At 37.6% G+C, this 13,865-nt stretch overlaps 2 protein-coding genes across 2 annotated transcripts; both read right to left on the bottom strand.

The window, feature by feature from the left end:
* Positions 1-4,830, bottom strand: mmp20a (matrix metallopeptidase 20a (enamelysin)). Its single transcript, XM_005927267.3, has 10 exons — positions 4,584-4,830; positions 3,749-3,999; positions 2,876-3,024; positions 2,666-2,791; positions 2,357-2,518; positions 2,119-2,236; positions 1,895-2,037; positions 1,529-1,685; positions 1,014-1,117; positions 1-550 (listed from the first exon to the last, which is right to left on the bottom strand). Exons 1-10 carry the CDS (start codon positions 4,692-4,694, stop codon positions 450-452), a joined length of 1,422 nt encoding a protein of 473 aa, XP_005927329.1. The 5' UTR covers positions 4,695-4,830; the 3' UTR covers positions 1-449.
* Positions 4,831-4,988: 158 nt separating this feature from the next.
* mmp20b (matrix metallopeptidase 20b (enamelysin)) lies at positions 4,989-11,099 on the bottom strand. Its single transcript, XM_005927268.3, has 10 exons — positions 10,877-11,099; positions 9,851-10,089; positions 8,869-9,017; positions 8,444-8,569; positions 8,190-8,348; positions 7,930-8,092; positions 7,650-7,783; positions 6,512-6,668; positions 5,848-5,951; positions 4,989-5,354 (listed from the first exon to the last, which is right to left on the bottom strand). Exons 1-10 carry the CDS (start codon positions 11,009-11,011, stop codon positions 5,254-5,256), a joined length of 1,467 nt encoding a protein of 488 aa, XP_005927330.1. The 5' UTR covers positions 11,012-11,099; the 3' UTR covers positions 4,989-5,253.
* Between the last annotated feature and the right edge of the window lie 2,766 nt (positions 11,100-13,865).

Here is a 13,865-nt window from a genome sequence, read left to right as displayed (position 1 = left end):
GCACTTCACAAATATTCTGTTTTATTGAGGTGAGTTTAATAACAAACATCCTGCTGAGTTCACTGGTAAGCTTTTTAGAGGTTTCCTGAAGGTGTAATTTAACTGGATGTACATTTTGAAAGAAGATTTGAGTACATGGGTTTGAATACATGTAGAGTACTGACAAAAATGTACACCTTACATTTGACTCTCACAGTATAAGTACTTAGTATATTCATGCACAGATTAAGACGTATTACTACCAATGTACAACAGGAACGAATGAGACACAGGATTAGTATAATCAGAGATAGGGTTAGTATAATTTACATACAAGTACACACATGCTTAAAAAAATGTAGCACAACTACTATACCACTACATGGTTATCTTAGCTTAACATATTCAGAGGGTTTTTTGTAATTTTATAACTGAGGAATTCTCGCTGTCTTTCTCACGTCTGTTTCAATTCAGCATCCCAGCCAAGACTTTCCTGGAATTACATTCACCACTTGTTTTTGTCTGAAGTCATACTGGTAGGATTTTGTTCCACAGAGGAGAAAGATGCTACCTGTGAAAAGAAAATCATACAAAAACAGTGAGTGGATGTCTCTCAGCTCATACTATGATTTCCCCCCCTCTAAAGCATACAGAGCTTTGGTGCCAAAATCCACCCACATGTTAAGTGAGAATGAAACAGTAAGTAAAACAGAGCGTGAGACATGGCTCCTGTAGATCCTTTAAGTGTGAGTGAGTGGAGTGTGATTGCCTGGCATGTGCACAGCCATGTTTGCCTCTGAATAGTATTCTATTTCTACTTGTCAAATTTATATCGTTCCTGAAACTAGATGGTGTTTCAAAGTGTGTTTGGTGTGGTAAACTCCACCCGTCTACTACCTAAACCTAAACTTGGTTTTAAAAAAATGAAAAAAGAAATTACAACTTCTATTTCAGTTGTACTCTATTTGCAGCTGGCTGCTAAGGTCCACATGTCGAACTTCCTGAGTCTTTTTTTCCTTTTTATTTTTTTTTACCTTGTAACTTAAATGCAGCATCAACCCTTCTGGGGACTCCAGACCAATCGTTTCGGATGAGTCTGGGGAAGCCAGGGTCCATTCTCCTATTGTGCTCATCATACCTGATCATTCAAATATATAAAGTTGAAATATATGAAAAACATTAGTACATTTTTTAGTGTGGCAATGTCAAAGACATTTAAAGCAAAAACATCATTTACTTAATGCCAGAATTAACCGTTGATTATTATATGCTGATTATATTTGTTGCTTCTTTTTGCTTATATTTTAGTAAACTGAATGTAGTTCAATTTAGACTAGACAGAAGCTTAGTGATTTAAGCTAGTGTGTGATATTTACAGACCAAACAACTTATTGATTAATGGCAGAAATAACAATGAGGTTGGGGTCAGTTTAGCTCCAGCTATAATCAGCCATATACAGGTCAGGTTGTCCTGTGACTTTCATCATGTTAAAGTATAAATCAGAACAGAGAACAATTCTAACTGTAAAGTGGCACTTTAAAAAGTTACCTGTAATAAAACTCTCCTACGAAGAACATTGTTTTCCCGTATTCGCTGACATGCACAGCAGCATCAACCCGCCTGACTCTGGAAGAGAAGCCGTAGTCGTAAATGGAGCCAGCGCGACTTTTCATCTTAAGCTGTTCAACCACCCAGTACTTATGACCTGGAAAAACACAGCCATGTCACTGGATTTGGGGACACTATGAAAAACAGCAACGTACCACAATCCCTGCCAAACTCAATGAGCCTCTTGCATGAACTGCAACACTTATGTTGCACAAGGCTGTAATTTGCGTGTTCTGCTACTGGAAATCAAGCCTTGTCATGCTGACAACGTCTAAGTGATGCTTTGCAGGCTGCCCATTACTGTACCGGTGAATATGTACGCCACGCCTTTGGCTGGGATGTCATAAGCGGCATCAATCTGAGAACTGATGCTCGGTAAATACGTGGTAATGTGGCCTTGTGTTAAACGATTCCAATAAGTTGTCCTTGTTGTTCTCATCCACATGTGTCTGCAATGAAACAAGAAAAGTGAGTTGCTATTGAGAGGTTATTTAAGATGTTGTGCACCTTTAAGTGGCAATACATTGTACCTGTTTTTAAAGAAACAAATCTCATTTTCAATCAGTGTTACTGCATCAAAAAGTTGGGGAAACGTTGGGTCACATTTTTTTGAAGCCACCTGGGTTTCCATCTTTTTGTTGGGCCTACCTGTGAAATAGTCACATAGAAAACATTGTATATATTATATGATATGCTCTGAGAATTTTATTTCAGTGTTTAATGATTTATGAATTCAATATTTCAAATGTTTTATGTTTTGTTCTTTACCATACAGAGTTTGGATACCCCTCACATCATCGTTAGAGAGCGAGTACTTGGCATTGCTCTGATGTCTGTAATTGGGGTACATGATAGCAGAGGGGTCTCTAGAGTGAGTCAAACCAAGTGAGTGGCCAACTTCATGAGCTGCAACACTCAACAGGCTGTAACCTGAAACACAGTTGCAAATAGTTGTTATTATTTCATTACAAACTGCTGAAATGCTTCTGTCTGGCTCAGAATATGTATTTAATTCCCAATTTTTGCCTAGTGTCATCTTTGGTCTTTCAAAATGCATTCATGTTTTGACTGACAAACCTTGAGTCCCTGCCGTCCATGTTTCATCCTCATCAAAGTGCACATCTCCACCCATCCCCATTCCTGGCATGAAGGCATGAGCCAACACGCCCCCAGGTCCATCGAAGGGAAAGAAATCTCCATGAGCTACAGGAAAACACAGGATCTGATTTTTATTAATCATAATTAAAAGTCACGATTAAAAGTCCTTAGACACGTTTTCACAGTTACTTCTGCGAGAAAAAGAGAAGACAATATCAGCTTTTCGATGGTTGATTTTGATGAACTTCAGCGGGGTTGCATCGCTCCACATCTTCAAGGCTGAACGAACAGACTTTTCCACATCCTCTTTCTTCATGTCTGGAGTGTATCTGGCAATCCTGCATGCCAGCAATTGAGAAAAACATGAGGCATCAGGAACAACATGTTTCAACATATGTTGCTACAAATACTAGCATATCCTCTGGTGGTCAAAAGAAATTTTAAGCAATTTACGAGATTATTTTCTAATTGCAAAAGTGGAATATAAACTCTACAGTATAATATTGTTAATCGTTGCTATTATAGCATTATGTAGCGTTCCTACTATATTTCATGCTATTGCCATCAACAGTTTATTTGCTTTAGATTTATATCTATAAAAAGAAGATTCCTCGTGCTATTCAGGGCCTTCGATCTGCATATTCAAACCTTCATATCCAGAATTCACATTCTTATTCATTCTTATTACATACATATCAATTTTACCTCTTATTACACCACACAGTTGCTGGAATTATGCTGTAAACCACATCATACATTCACAACAAGGAAGTCTAAACCCAGCAAAATGAAAAATAACCAATAAGAAAACTTCATGTTCCAATGAGTCTTTGCAGTACAGAACTATTCATTCAAACTCGCTTTCTATACATGCTTCAACAAACGAAATGTGGAAGTCAAGTAACTAATAAACTTAAAATAATAGTACAATATTGTAAGATTGTACACTACACTTGTTAATATTTTCTCTCAGAGTTTTTAATCTTTTACGCCATTTGACTACATTCACAAATAACGGCAGATTGCTGTGAAATCTGGGAAACATGGAAAATGCAATCTCACGTGTATGTGATGATGTGGTTCTTCCATTTAGGCCTATTAGGGTAAAAGGCGAAGTTGTCCACATCCGGAACTCCACACCTTGCTTCCTTCATCACATTCAGGGTGTGAGGGTCCATATTTCCTGTTTCCTTCAGACCAAAGAAGTTTTGCATTTCTTGGATCTTCTCCTCCATGGTGGATGCAGACCTCACACTTCTTACTGGAGGCCTGTGGTCTCCCAGATTCAGACTGTAAAACCTCTTGAGGTAATCCTGTTGAGATGAAGAGTTGAGATCTGGACGCTTAGGACGAGGTGTGTAAAATGTAAAGCTGGATTTTATTAATAATTTTTTACATGTAATCTAAAACATATTTAATTATTTCTCTTCCTTAAACACCTAATAAAATATGTTAAATATGTCAGTCTAGCAAAGATGAGGAAGATTCCCTCCTGCTTATTATTGTAACAGCTGAAAAGAGAGAGCAAGCGAGTTTAAAAAGGAAAAGAAACTGTATCACAGATGTTGGTTCAATCCAGTTTTTTTTTTTCAGATGCTTACACATAAACTTCAAAACAAGTGAAAGGGAATAAAATGCAGGACGCTTCAAATAGAAATTTTGTGAATGTATCATATGTTTAATAGCAAGAAAACACACACACTGAACTGTAGCACTACTAGTTTAAATAAACGAAATACACTCATAATTCTACCATTTTAATTGAAGCCATTGCAGTCTTCACAGTCTTACATTAAAGGTTCTACAAACATTATCTCCAACATTTCTAACTGAAACAACAATTCTAATTTATATGGTTTTTACACAAAGTTCGTAAGCCTTTCATCCATTCACAAACCTCAGCCAGCTCCACATCCTCAAGCCTCTGCTGATCTTTGTCAATGGGTAGAGTCCACAAGATCTCCACCAACATCAGAGAGCCCAAAACGGGTATCCACAACAAATCCATGTTTTAAATGCACATTTCAACCACGCTTCACATTTTTTATATGGGAGTATTCCTGAGCTTGTTTTGCAATCACATGGCCCCAAAGTGCTCCATGATGGCTGTTAAAGCTGGGTATATTTGCCCCGAGAGGTTTTGTGGTTATAACCTCACAATGAAATGTCTACATATGTCTGGCTTTTCTGTCTATAATGGCGATAATCATATGTACGGTTTGTTCCATAGCATAGAAAACTGCATTTTTTCCTGCTCAGTCAGGTAGGAGAAAAACTTAATGTACACTGTCTCATGTTTATATGCGTCTATACCTCAAGTGGATTTCTTTACATCTATAAATCAAACAAACTTCATATGCTGATCAGCAAAGGCATGATTAGAAAATATGATTGGCATAGAAAAACTACAAAAATCTAATAGCAAGTTTTCAATTGTAATTCTTTATTTTGACATGACATGACTACTGATAAATAGAATACCGCTAAAAACTGAGAAGTACAATGTGTTTCCATTTGCCCTCTTTAATTTAGCTAATATCATTGTTGCATGGATTTCAGACAGTACTTTAACAACCAAGCCAGGAATTTGCTTTCTCAACTCCTACAACAAGTTTCTGCGTGTAGTCGTATTTGTAGACTTGTGGTCCCACAAAGAAGTAGATGAAGCCTAAGATGAGAAAAGAAAAAAACAAAAACAACAAAATAAGATTTTTAATATGCAAATGAAATAATTTACATACTGCATTTCTACTTTTTCATGTTAGATTTTCTAGATTTCCTTCCTCCAGTTTGTTGATGTTGATGTCAATGATTTACACAATGAGTGTCTCATATATATCATACAGAAAAATTTTAGTATATCATACCAAGCATTTTAAGTGGTAAATTATACCATTTAAATCTAAGTGGGGAACCACATGCTCTGCTCAGACTGAACTCCACAGAGCTGGTATTGAATTTAAATGAGCATTCCTTTGCTACCAATGATAATGAAACTTGCAAAAGCCATTAAAACACAGCCAAACTTACATCCTAAACAATCAGACAGGATTATCACCTAGTTTGAGGACTGTTGATATGTATGTTAAGTAGTTACTGCATAAAGAAAGATTTAATCAAACAAAAAGCATGCACTTGGTAGGGTGTAATATTTTCCTCACCATCTTTATGAAGAGCTGCATTTATTGTGCTGTTGAGTCCAGGAAAGCCCTCGCTGATGAACCTTGGGTAACCAAAATCCATAACCTTTCGGTTTTCGTTGTAACTGCAAGTAATGTAACCCTGTTAGAACTCGTGACTCACAATCATCTGTTTGTCGTTCAAAGATTGGACTAAACATGTAACTTGTGTACAGTGAACCTTTTCCTCTCTCTCCGTGAGGTCCAAATGACAGAGGGAATCCTTTAGTCATATCTGAGCCCAACTTTTTAAAAGTCCATATTGACATCTGCTTTGTCATTTGTCCCTGCTATGGCATTATACCTCCATTAATACCACACAGTCTTTAAACAACACTTTACTGTGGCTAAAATAGGAGAAGAAGAGTATAATTTGATTTAATTCAATTTGCTGTTCCCGCATACATGCATTCATCAAGTCTCTTCTTCCCCGAACTCATAAAAGAAAAACAAAGAAATGGCCCAAGGCATGATAATATAATCCTGTGGAGCAAAAGCAGTTGAGTTAAATCACATCAAATAATCAAGCTCAGCAAAGTAAAATGCCCTAATGTGTGAACCTGCCTGCAAATAAAAGTTTTAATTGCACTGGGGGAAACATTTACTTGATCTTCATCAGATACATGCCATCCATTTATTGTCTTACCTCCAGTAAATATCATGCATAAAGAAGAGAGTTCGTCCTGTTTTGGCGATGTGCACTGCTGCATCTACATCCTGAACCCAGACTGGAAACCCAAAGTGACTTAGTGCTCTGGGCTTTCCCTTCACAAGAGAGCCTTTCACTGTCCAGAACATGGAGTCTGTCCAAGAAAAGAGTATCCTTAAAAATATGCATTATTTGTTTATTAATATACATATGCTTTACACATAAAGATGCAAATAAAAACCTGAACTTTTTTTGTTTGACAATAATAAAATTATTGTCAAAATGATTCAATCATCAGAATTTTTTCGTGGCTTTTGCTTTTTTAAATGTTATTATAACACAGTTTAAGTGTGCATAACATTATTATTATTATTATTATTAATAATAATAATAATAATAATAATAATAATAATAATAATAATAATAATAATAATAATAATAATAATAATAATAATAACAACTTTAAATCACATTTAAAAAGTACTTTGTGCACAAAATCATACATAAAGAAAGTGCACATATCCCACCATCCAACCACACAGTCAAGCTTACATTCTTACATTTGTTCATACATGCACAGACTGTGAGAAAGAATGTGAGAAAGGTTATGGAAACACTAATCTAGAAAAACGAGTTTCTAACAGTTTAAGAAAACCACAGATTCAGTCAAACTGAAAAGGCACTACAACCTCAAAAGTGTGGTCACTTCTGGATTTAAAGTAAGAATGTCAAAATGCCCAGATCAGATAAGGTCTCATAGCATCTGCTGCATAAGCAGGAGCTGCAATGTAGGGCTTTTTAGGTAATTATTCAAATTTCTGAAATGTATTCAGAAATTCCCATAAAAGCAATCGAAGTTTAGCAAGCATGTTAGGCTTAACAGAGATTTACAGATTTGCACTCAGGAAAGCAATGGTAGGAGCCAGAGGTAACATATATAATGAATTCAGAAGTGGCTCAAGGATTGAACCTTTAGGGACTCCACATAGGAAGGAGCATATAAAGGTGTATAGTTATTACTATCAATTCTAAGGTTTCTGCAGTAGGAAAGCTATTTGGGAGCACTACATAGAATTATGGGGTAGGGCACAACAGAGCTCAAGATTTATTGAAAACTGTGGCACGGTGTGGTTACCATGAATAAGGTAAGCAGTGGATCTGCGAGGTACCCAGAAGGCAGCATCAATGCTGGTTTCAATCTTGGGCATAAAGTTTGAGATGGGACCCTCCTTGATGTCATCCTCATGATTATGCTTAATCCAGAGATACCTGGCATGAGGAAATATTGTTAGTTAATTTATTTTAAAAAATACAATTTTTCATGTTTTAAATAGTATTTTTAAATCTTCTAATGGTGCTGTGATGATTTGACTAAAGGGTACGGACAGCTTCAAGCAAATTAGTCATCAACATGCCTTTCTCTAAAGAAGAAGGTGGAATCCCCGAGAGTGGAAACTGCATCAAAGGTCAAGTCTGCTGCACATTTGTCCCGCATGAGTCGAGGGAATAGTACGCTAGACAACCAGTTGTTACGATGAAAGTTTGTCAGAAGATTATTTAGATGACCTCTGATAGGACCTAACACAGGCAAATATATGTTAATTGGGAAAATTATTTCACACAAAAATTGCATTTGAATTTGAGGATTACTCAGGAATACATCCAAAGTGTTTACTGTAAAGTGCTTTGATGCTGGCTACATCTTCACTGGATAACAGGTTTGCTGAACGGAAGGGTTTGTAGTTTGGAAACATCAGTGACTCTCGGTTTCTGGAATGCTTCAGACCCAAAGCATGGCCAAACTCGTGAGCTGCCACCACAAACAGATTGAAACCTGAAACAGCAAAAAGAGAAGTGCGTTCGTAAAGATGTGATTGATTTCCAGCGTTCTTTTTTCCAATTTTATTTCTAGTTTGGTTGGTTCAGCACCTGTTTCTCCTGCTGTCCAGCGCTCAGCATCATCAAAGTGTGTGTCCCCGCCAATTCCTGACCCCGGACCGAAAGCATGAGCCAGTGTCCTTCCAGGCCCGTCAAATGGAAACAAGTCACCGTGTGCTAAATGATACAATCCAGGCCAAACACGAAACAGAAACCAAAGAGAAAACCATTTTCTTTCATGCCAAAAGAAAATTATAGGCTTCTCTTCACCTCATTTGAATGAGTCAGTTGAGTTTAGCAGCCAGTGCATGATGACGCTACCTTGGTTAACAATGAAATTACTACTGCAGTTTCCTATGTGTACAATTGCTGCTCTGTTATATTTGCATAAGATAATAGGCTGAGAGCTGCTGAGAATTTCTTTTCTTTCTGTTATATTCCATGACTGTACCGTGTAGAACAAAATACAAACCCACCATAGCTCGCAAACTCCACCATGATGTCAGCACTGCGAGTGTTTGACCTGACAAACGTCAGACTGCTGGCTCTGGCCCAGACGCTGAAAGCTGACTCTATCAAAGAGTCCACAGTGCTGCGAGGCAAATCTCTGGTGTACCTGCCAATGCTACAAGAGCAACACACGCTGATTAATATCAAACTGCACACGCAATACAAATGTATTGTAGAGAGCACCATCTTTCTAGGCCAATTCTCTATTTCATAACTTTTGAATGTGATCCAGATCTGCAGCAAAAATGAATGGTCTCCCTTTTTCTCCATCCAACTCCTCACCAAGTTTCATACATCGTGTAGTTATTGTGTAAACTTCCTGTTAAAGAGTCAAGAGAAGGGCACTCAGGGGGTGCAGTCATCCACTAAAGCCAATGCCCTGTCTCACTGTTTTAAAGAGAGAGATCTGGAGCTGTGCCACGGTTAGGTTATTCCTGCAAGGTTTTGTGAAATAATAATTTCCGTGATACCAAAACATTACACTAACTTGAATAAAGTCTCTTTTTTAATAACAACAAAAACAATTGTCTTTCTTTGTTACTCTTTAATTATACATTTACTCAGTATGTAATCCAGCAGGCATGCCTCAAAATGAATCTGCACAGGAATGTATAAGGATGTCTCAGACAGTGTTACATAAGTTAAAGCATGTATGGTTAGCTTGGCACTCTAACAAGCCCACAGTGACCCTCAAAGCCAGAAGTCCCAAACCAAAAGCCATAAGGATTTGTGACAGTGGCTATTCTCCGTTTCTGCCAAAGGGTTTATTGTCTTCTTAAAATGATCCTCACATATTTCTGAGGTTTGGTGAAGACAGCCAGACAGTTTGTTTTTTTATTTCCCCCCTGAGTTCATTCAAGGTTAGACATGCCCACTATATAACATTCATTTCCAGATAGTTTTCATTACGCATGATCATTAAGCATCAGTGAAGACCACAGTAAATACCTGTAGGTGATGACATTCTTATTCCAGCGCGTCCCCTGGGTGTGGCTGTACTCCTCCACGTCTGGAACACCACATCGAGGACTTCTCATCACCTCCAGGGTATCCGAGTCCAGTCTTCCCGACACATTCAGCCCAAAGAAAATTTGCATGTCTTTCACCTTGGAGGTAAAAGAGGGGCCGCTTCGTTTCATGCGCCCCAGAGGATCATTTTGTAGGTGGTAATAGTGCTGGAGATAGTCCTTAAAGTAGATTTAAGATCAGATCACATCAGATAGCATTTTGCACAAAAGAGGGTTTGATTCACTCAACAACAAAAAAACAATTCTGCACCTTTAATAAACAGAAAGCAGTCATTTTAAATAAAATGCAACAGAAATATATAAATCAAATGTTTATTAATTCCAATAATTAATCATTAAGAAAAATGTGGTTGGCGTAAACTGACTGAATAGTGGAGTAATTTAATTAGCTAAAGTCAGAATTTTGGATTCTTAATTTTAACCTAGTTACTGCAAAACTTTATTCTTGTATCACAACATGCATTACAGATTATGAACTGCTATAAAAAGTCTGACTGAGCTATCATGGCTTCAACATAAATGCCCTTATTTTCAGCATCAACTATCAATTACACTTGCATAAAAAGCCGGCACAAGATGGAACAAAGACAAGCAACTTGCTTCAAAGGAAAAGACAAAAAAAAATAGATGTAAGGAATTAAATTGGGATGAAGAATGTGAAAATGGGAATGCCAAGCAAATCTTTTAAAGGATATAATATAACAGCATCAAGGGCTGAGAGGGCAGTGCAGTTGTGTACCTCCACCCTCCACCCACATAAAAACAAATGTAATAAAAGGAAATATCTTAAAATACGCACAGGAAATAATGCATCCTTCCAAATTCTTTAACCCTGCAGTAAAATCACTGACAATTTAGCATGACTTTGCATCGTACAAGACATCAATTCACATGCAGTCCACTCTGAAAACATTTGTAAAAGGAGCTCGTGCAATTATACACTTACTGTGGCCAGCTTCAAGTCAGCCTGTGGTTCTGGTGTAGGAGTGCTTTCTTCCTTCGGTGTAAATGTGGGTGCCGTAAAACCTGGACCGGGCACAAGCAAGACCAGAACACAGCAGGAGAGCAGCATGACATGCATTTCACAGAATTAACGCTGCAGTGAATTGCAGTGGCCTAGTTTAAGCATGTGGAGATGGAAGTTCTGGTTAATGAGAAAGCCTTTTAAATGGTTATTGTGACTCATACCACATGCAAATCACAGGGAAGCCTCTGACAGCACTACAAAATTAGGGAGGAGTTTGGAAAGGGCCAAGGACAAAAAAAAAGAAGAAGAAGAAGAAAAAAGAAAAAAGAAAAAATGACATTTGAACATTTTTGTCACATGACATGTTTGCACCAATGATGGTTTAAATCAAATAAAGAGCAGTGCACAGTTCCAATTTCAAAATCTTGTTTCAATTCAGCAGATATGTGAAACCAGAGCGAGACACGGCGCAGTCGGAGTTTTTAACTTGCAACACGCTGGTTCACAGATAATCCTGAATCAATGGTGAAACTACAACATGAGGCAACATAGAGTAAAACATTCCTCACTATGTGCTCATTGCCATCGCTATGAATGGGCATGGCGCAAACATGTTTATTTTTAATTTACAGCATTAATAACTAAGCAGTGATAGAGTAATAGTGATGGAGCTTCTGTGGAGGAATCTCAGCTTAAACTCCTTCCAGACTGATGCAACACGTCCCACGCGTTTTAGGTCTCCTAAAACAACCCCATCGAGGCCAGCTCTCGTCCCCATTTTAGCAAATGCATGTCACAACTCTGAATGAGAGAGTTCACAGAACAGGAGCCTAAATTGAGAGGGAGGGGATTAAAGCCTCATTGGGCATCACCCGGGGTGCTTAAACTGGCAATGGTGGTGCTGTGGTACTTTCAGGCTACAATTAAGGTTGATTGGTCATTGTGGAGCGTTATGGGGCCAACTTCAGCAGACCTTTACAGCGTAGCCTACACTGTTTTGCGGAAAGAAAGAAAGATTTTTGTTTTAAAACATTTATTTTGGGGCTTTTCTGTTTATATTTGACAGTTCAGCAGTCAAGAGTAGACAAGAAAGAGAGGAGGAGGAGACACACAGCAAAGAGCCCCAAATTGAATTCAAAACCAGGCTGCTGCACGTCATCAATATGCACACCTAACCCCAATCCTAACCAGTGAGATAAACTGGAATCCAAAAGAAAGGAAGATTTTGTGTTCCAAGCAGAAAAGAGGAGGCACTAACATCATTTTAAAGCAGCCATGATGAAAGAGGTTGCAGGCAGCAGCTGCAAGGTTACAAGCTGATTGGGATCACAAGTAGGATCAATCCAGTTTGTTACGGGTTTAAGAATTATCTTCTCCTTCCCCTCTACCCCCAAATGGTCGCTTCAGATCCCTGAGAGGGGTTCTGCTGAGTTTTCTTCCTGTTAAAAGGCAGTTTTTCCTTCCCACTCTCACAAAGTGCTTGCTCTCAAGGATACAGCAGGGTTTTTACCTTGAGGTGACTTGATGTGATTTTGTGCTATTTAAATAAACCTGATCCTGGGTTTTGGACCCAGAGGTTTCAATTTAATTTATTATTGTATTTAATATCACCTTAATGTCTTGAGCCTTAATTTCTTGTTTCAGTTAGAGCATGTTTTGCTATTAGTATTTTATTGTTTATTCTATTTAGCCTCCTGTTACTGTCAAGTCTCCCCATTGTGTTAAGTTTGTATGTTAGTCTGTTGTTTTTGTTTACTTAATTACTGCTTTGTATTTGGTGACATGTTTTACTTTAAAAAAAAAAAAGAATTTAATTTTATTTCCCCTCTGTCTTGTTATTTTGCATTGAGTTCAGCATTGAAGCTGATTTTCTTTAGATGTTTGGGTCCACATCCTGCTTGCCACACAGCCAGATGTGACAAAACCTGAAAACTGAGTTTAAAAGTATAAAACCTGAAAGTTACAAAACTTTGAACACCTGACAGATGAGTTTATAGCAAGGCACTGTCAATAACAAGGGTTGTTACAGTATCAGAGATTATAAATACAAAACTTCAATGACCAAATGAATTCCAAATAATATTTTTACAATAATTTAAAGGAAAATATTTATTGTGTTGCTTGTCAATCACAAACTTCAAAAGAATGATTAAAATTGTTATTGTAACTGAATCATGTCCGTATTTATTATGATTTTTTTCCAATAAAAAGGCTTCAGTGTTTCAGTTTTAAAAATGAGAAAATACAGAATTGAGACCACACTGCAACAAACTGCCCCTTTGAAGTCAGTCAATGTAAAATTGGAGGCAACGAGCTCCTACTTTGGCTCCCCCTAGTGGTGGTATAACAATGTAATAGAATGCGCTGCATCCATCCACACGTAAGATGTCAGATGAGAGAGATGAAGATAGCAAATGTTGTCAATAAATGTCTGTTTTCAACGAAGATAACGTTGTAGAAAGATCAGATGAGTTCAAATTTTAACAAACAAAGCGTTCAAGCTCCTGATTATAGTTTCTGCTGCCACCCTGTGGTGTCCCGCAGTACATTCATCCATGTTTTCAGTCAGTCACAGAGTTCAGGTTGAGCTGAGCACCATGATTTATGAAGTGTCATCATTAATATGAATACATGTTCATGGCAGCTAAATGACTGACACTTCTGCAGTTAACTGCATTAGCAAAACAAATCACACTTTTCCCAGTTTTGCACACACTTTAAAACAGTCTTTATTTTAATTTATTTTACTTTTATTTATTTATCCATCCGTCTGTTCTCGTCTCATATCAGGGTTATCTTTGCTGATCCGGAACGTAAACGCCTTTATCTAGAAAGATTTTTGGTTTGGACTCTTCTGTTGTTGTTCGAGAGTATGTATGTAAACAAGAATGACTTGACAGTTAACACAAAAGGGTTATTGTTATATTTAGCCACCTTCGTACTTCATGTTTGAGGTACTTTTTTTTCA

The sequence above is a fragment of the Haplochromis burtoni genome, unplaced genomic scaffold (genome assembly GCF_018398535.1).
Source record: "Haplochromis burtoni strain Fernald_Lab_line unplaced genomic scaffold, NCSU_Asbu1 Contig_88, whole genome shotgun sequence".
NCBI lineage: Eukaryota > Metazoa > Chordata > Actinopteri > Cichliformes > Cichlidae > Haplochromis > Haplochromis burtoni.
The sequence above is the reverse complement of the archived record's forward strand: the minus strand, read 5'-3'. Positions and strand labels throughout refer to the sequence as shown.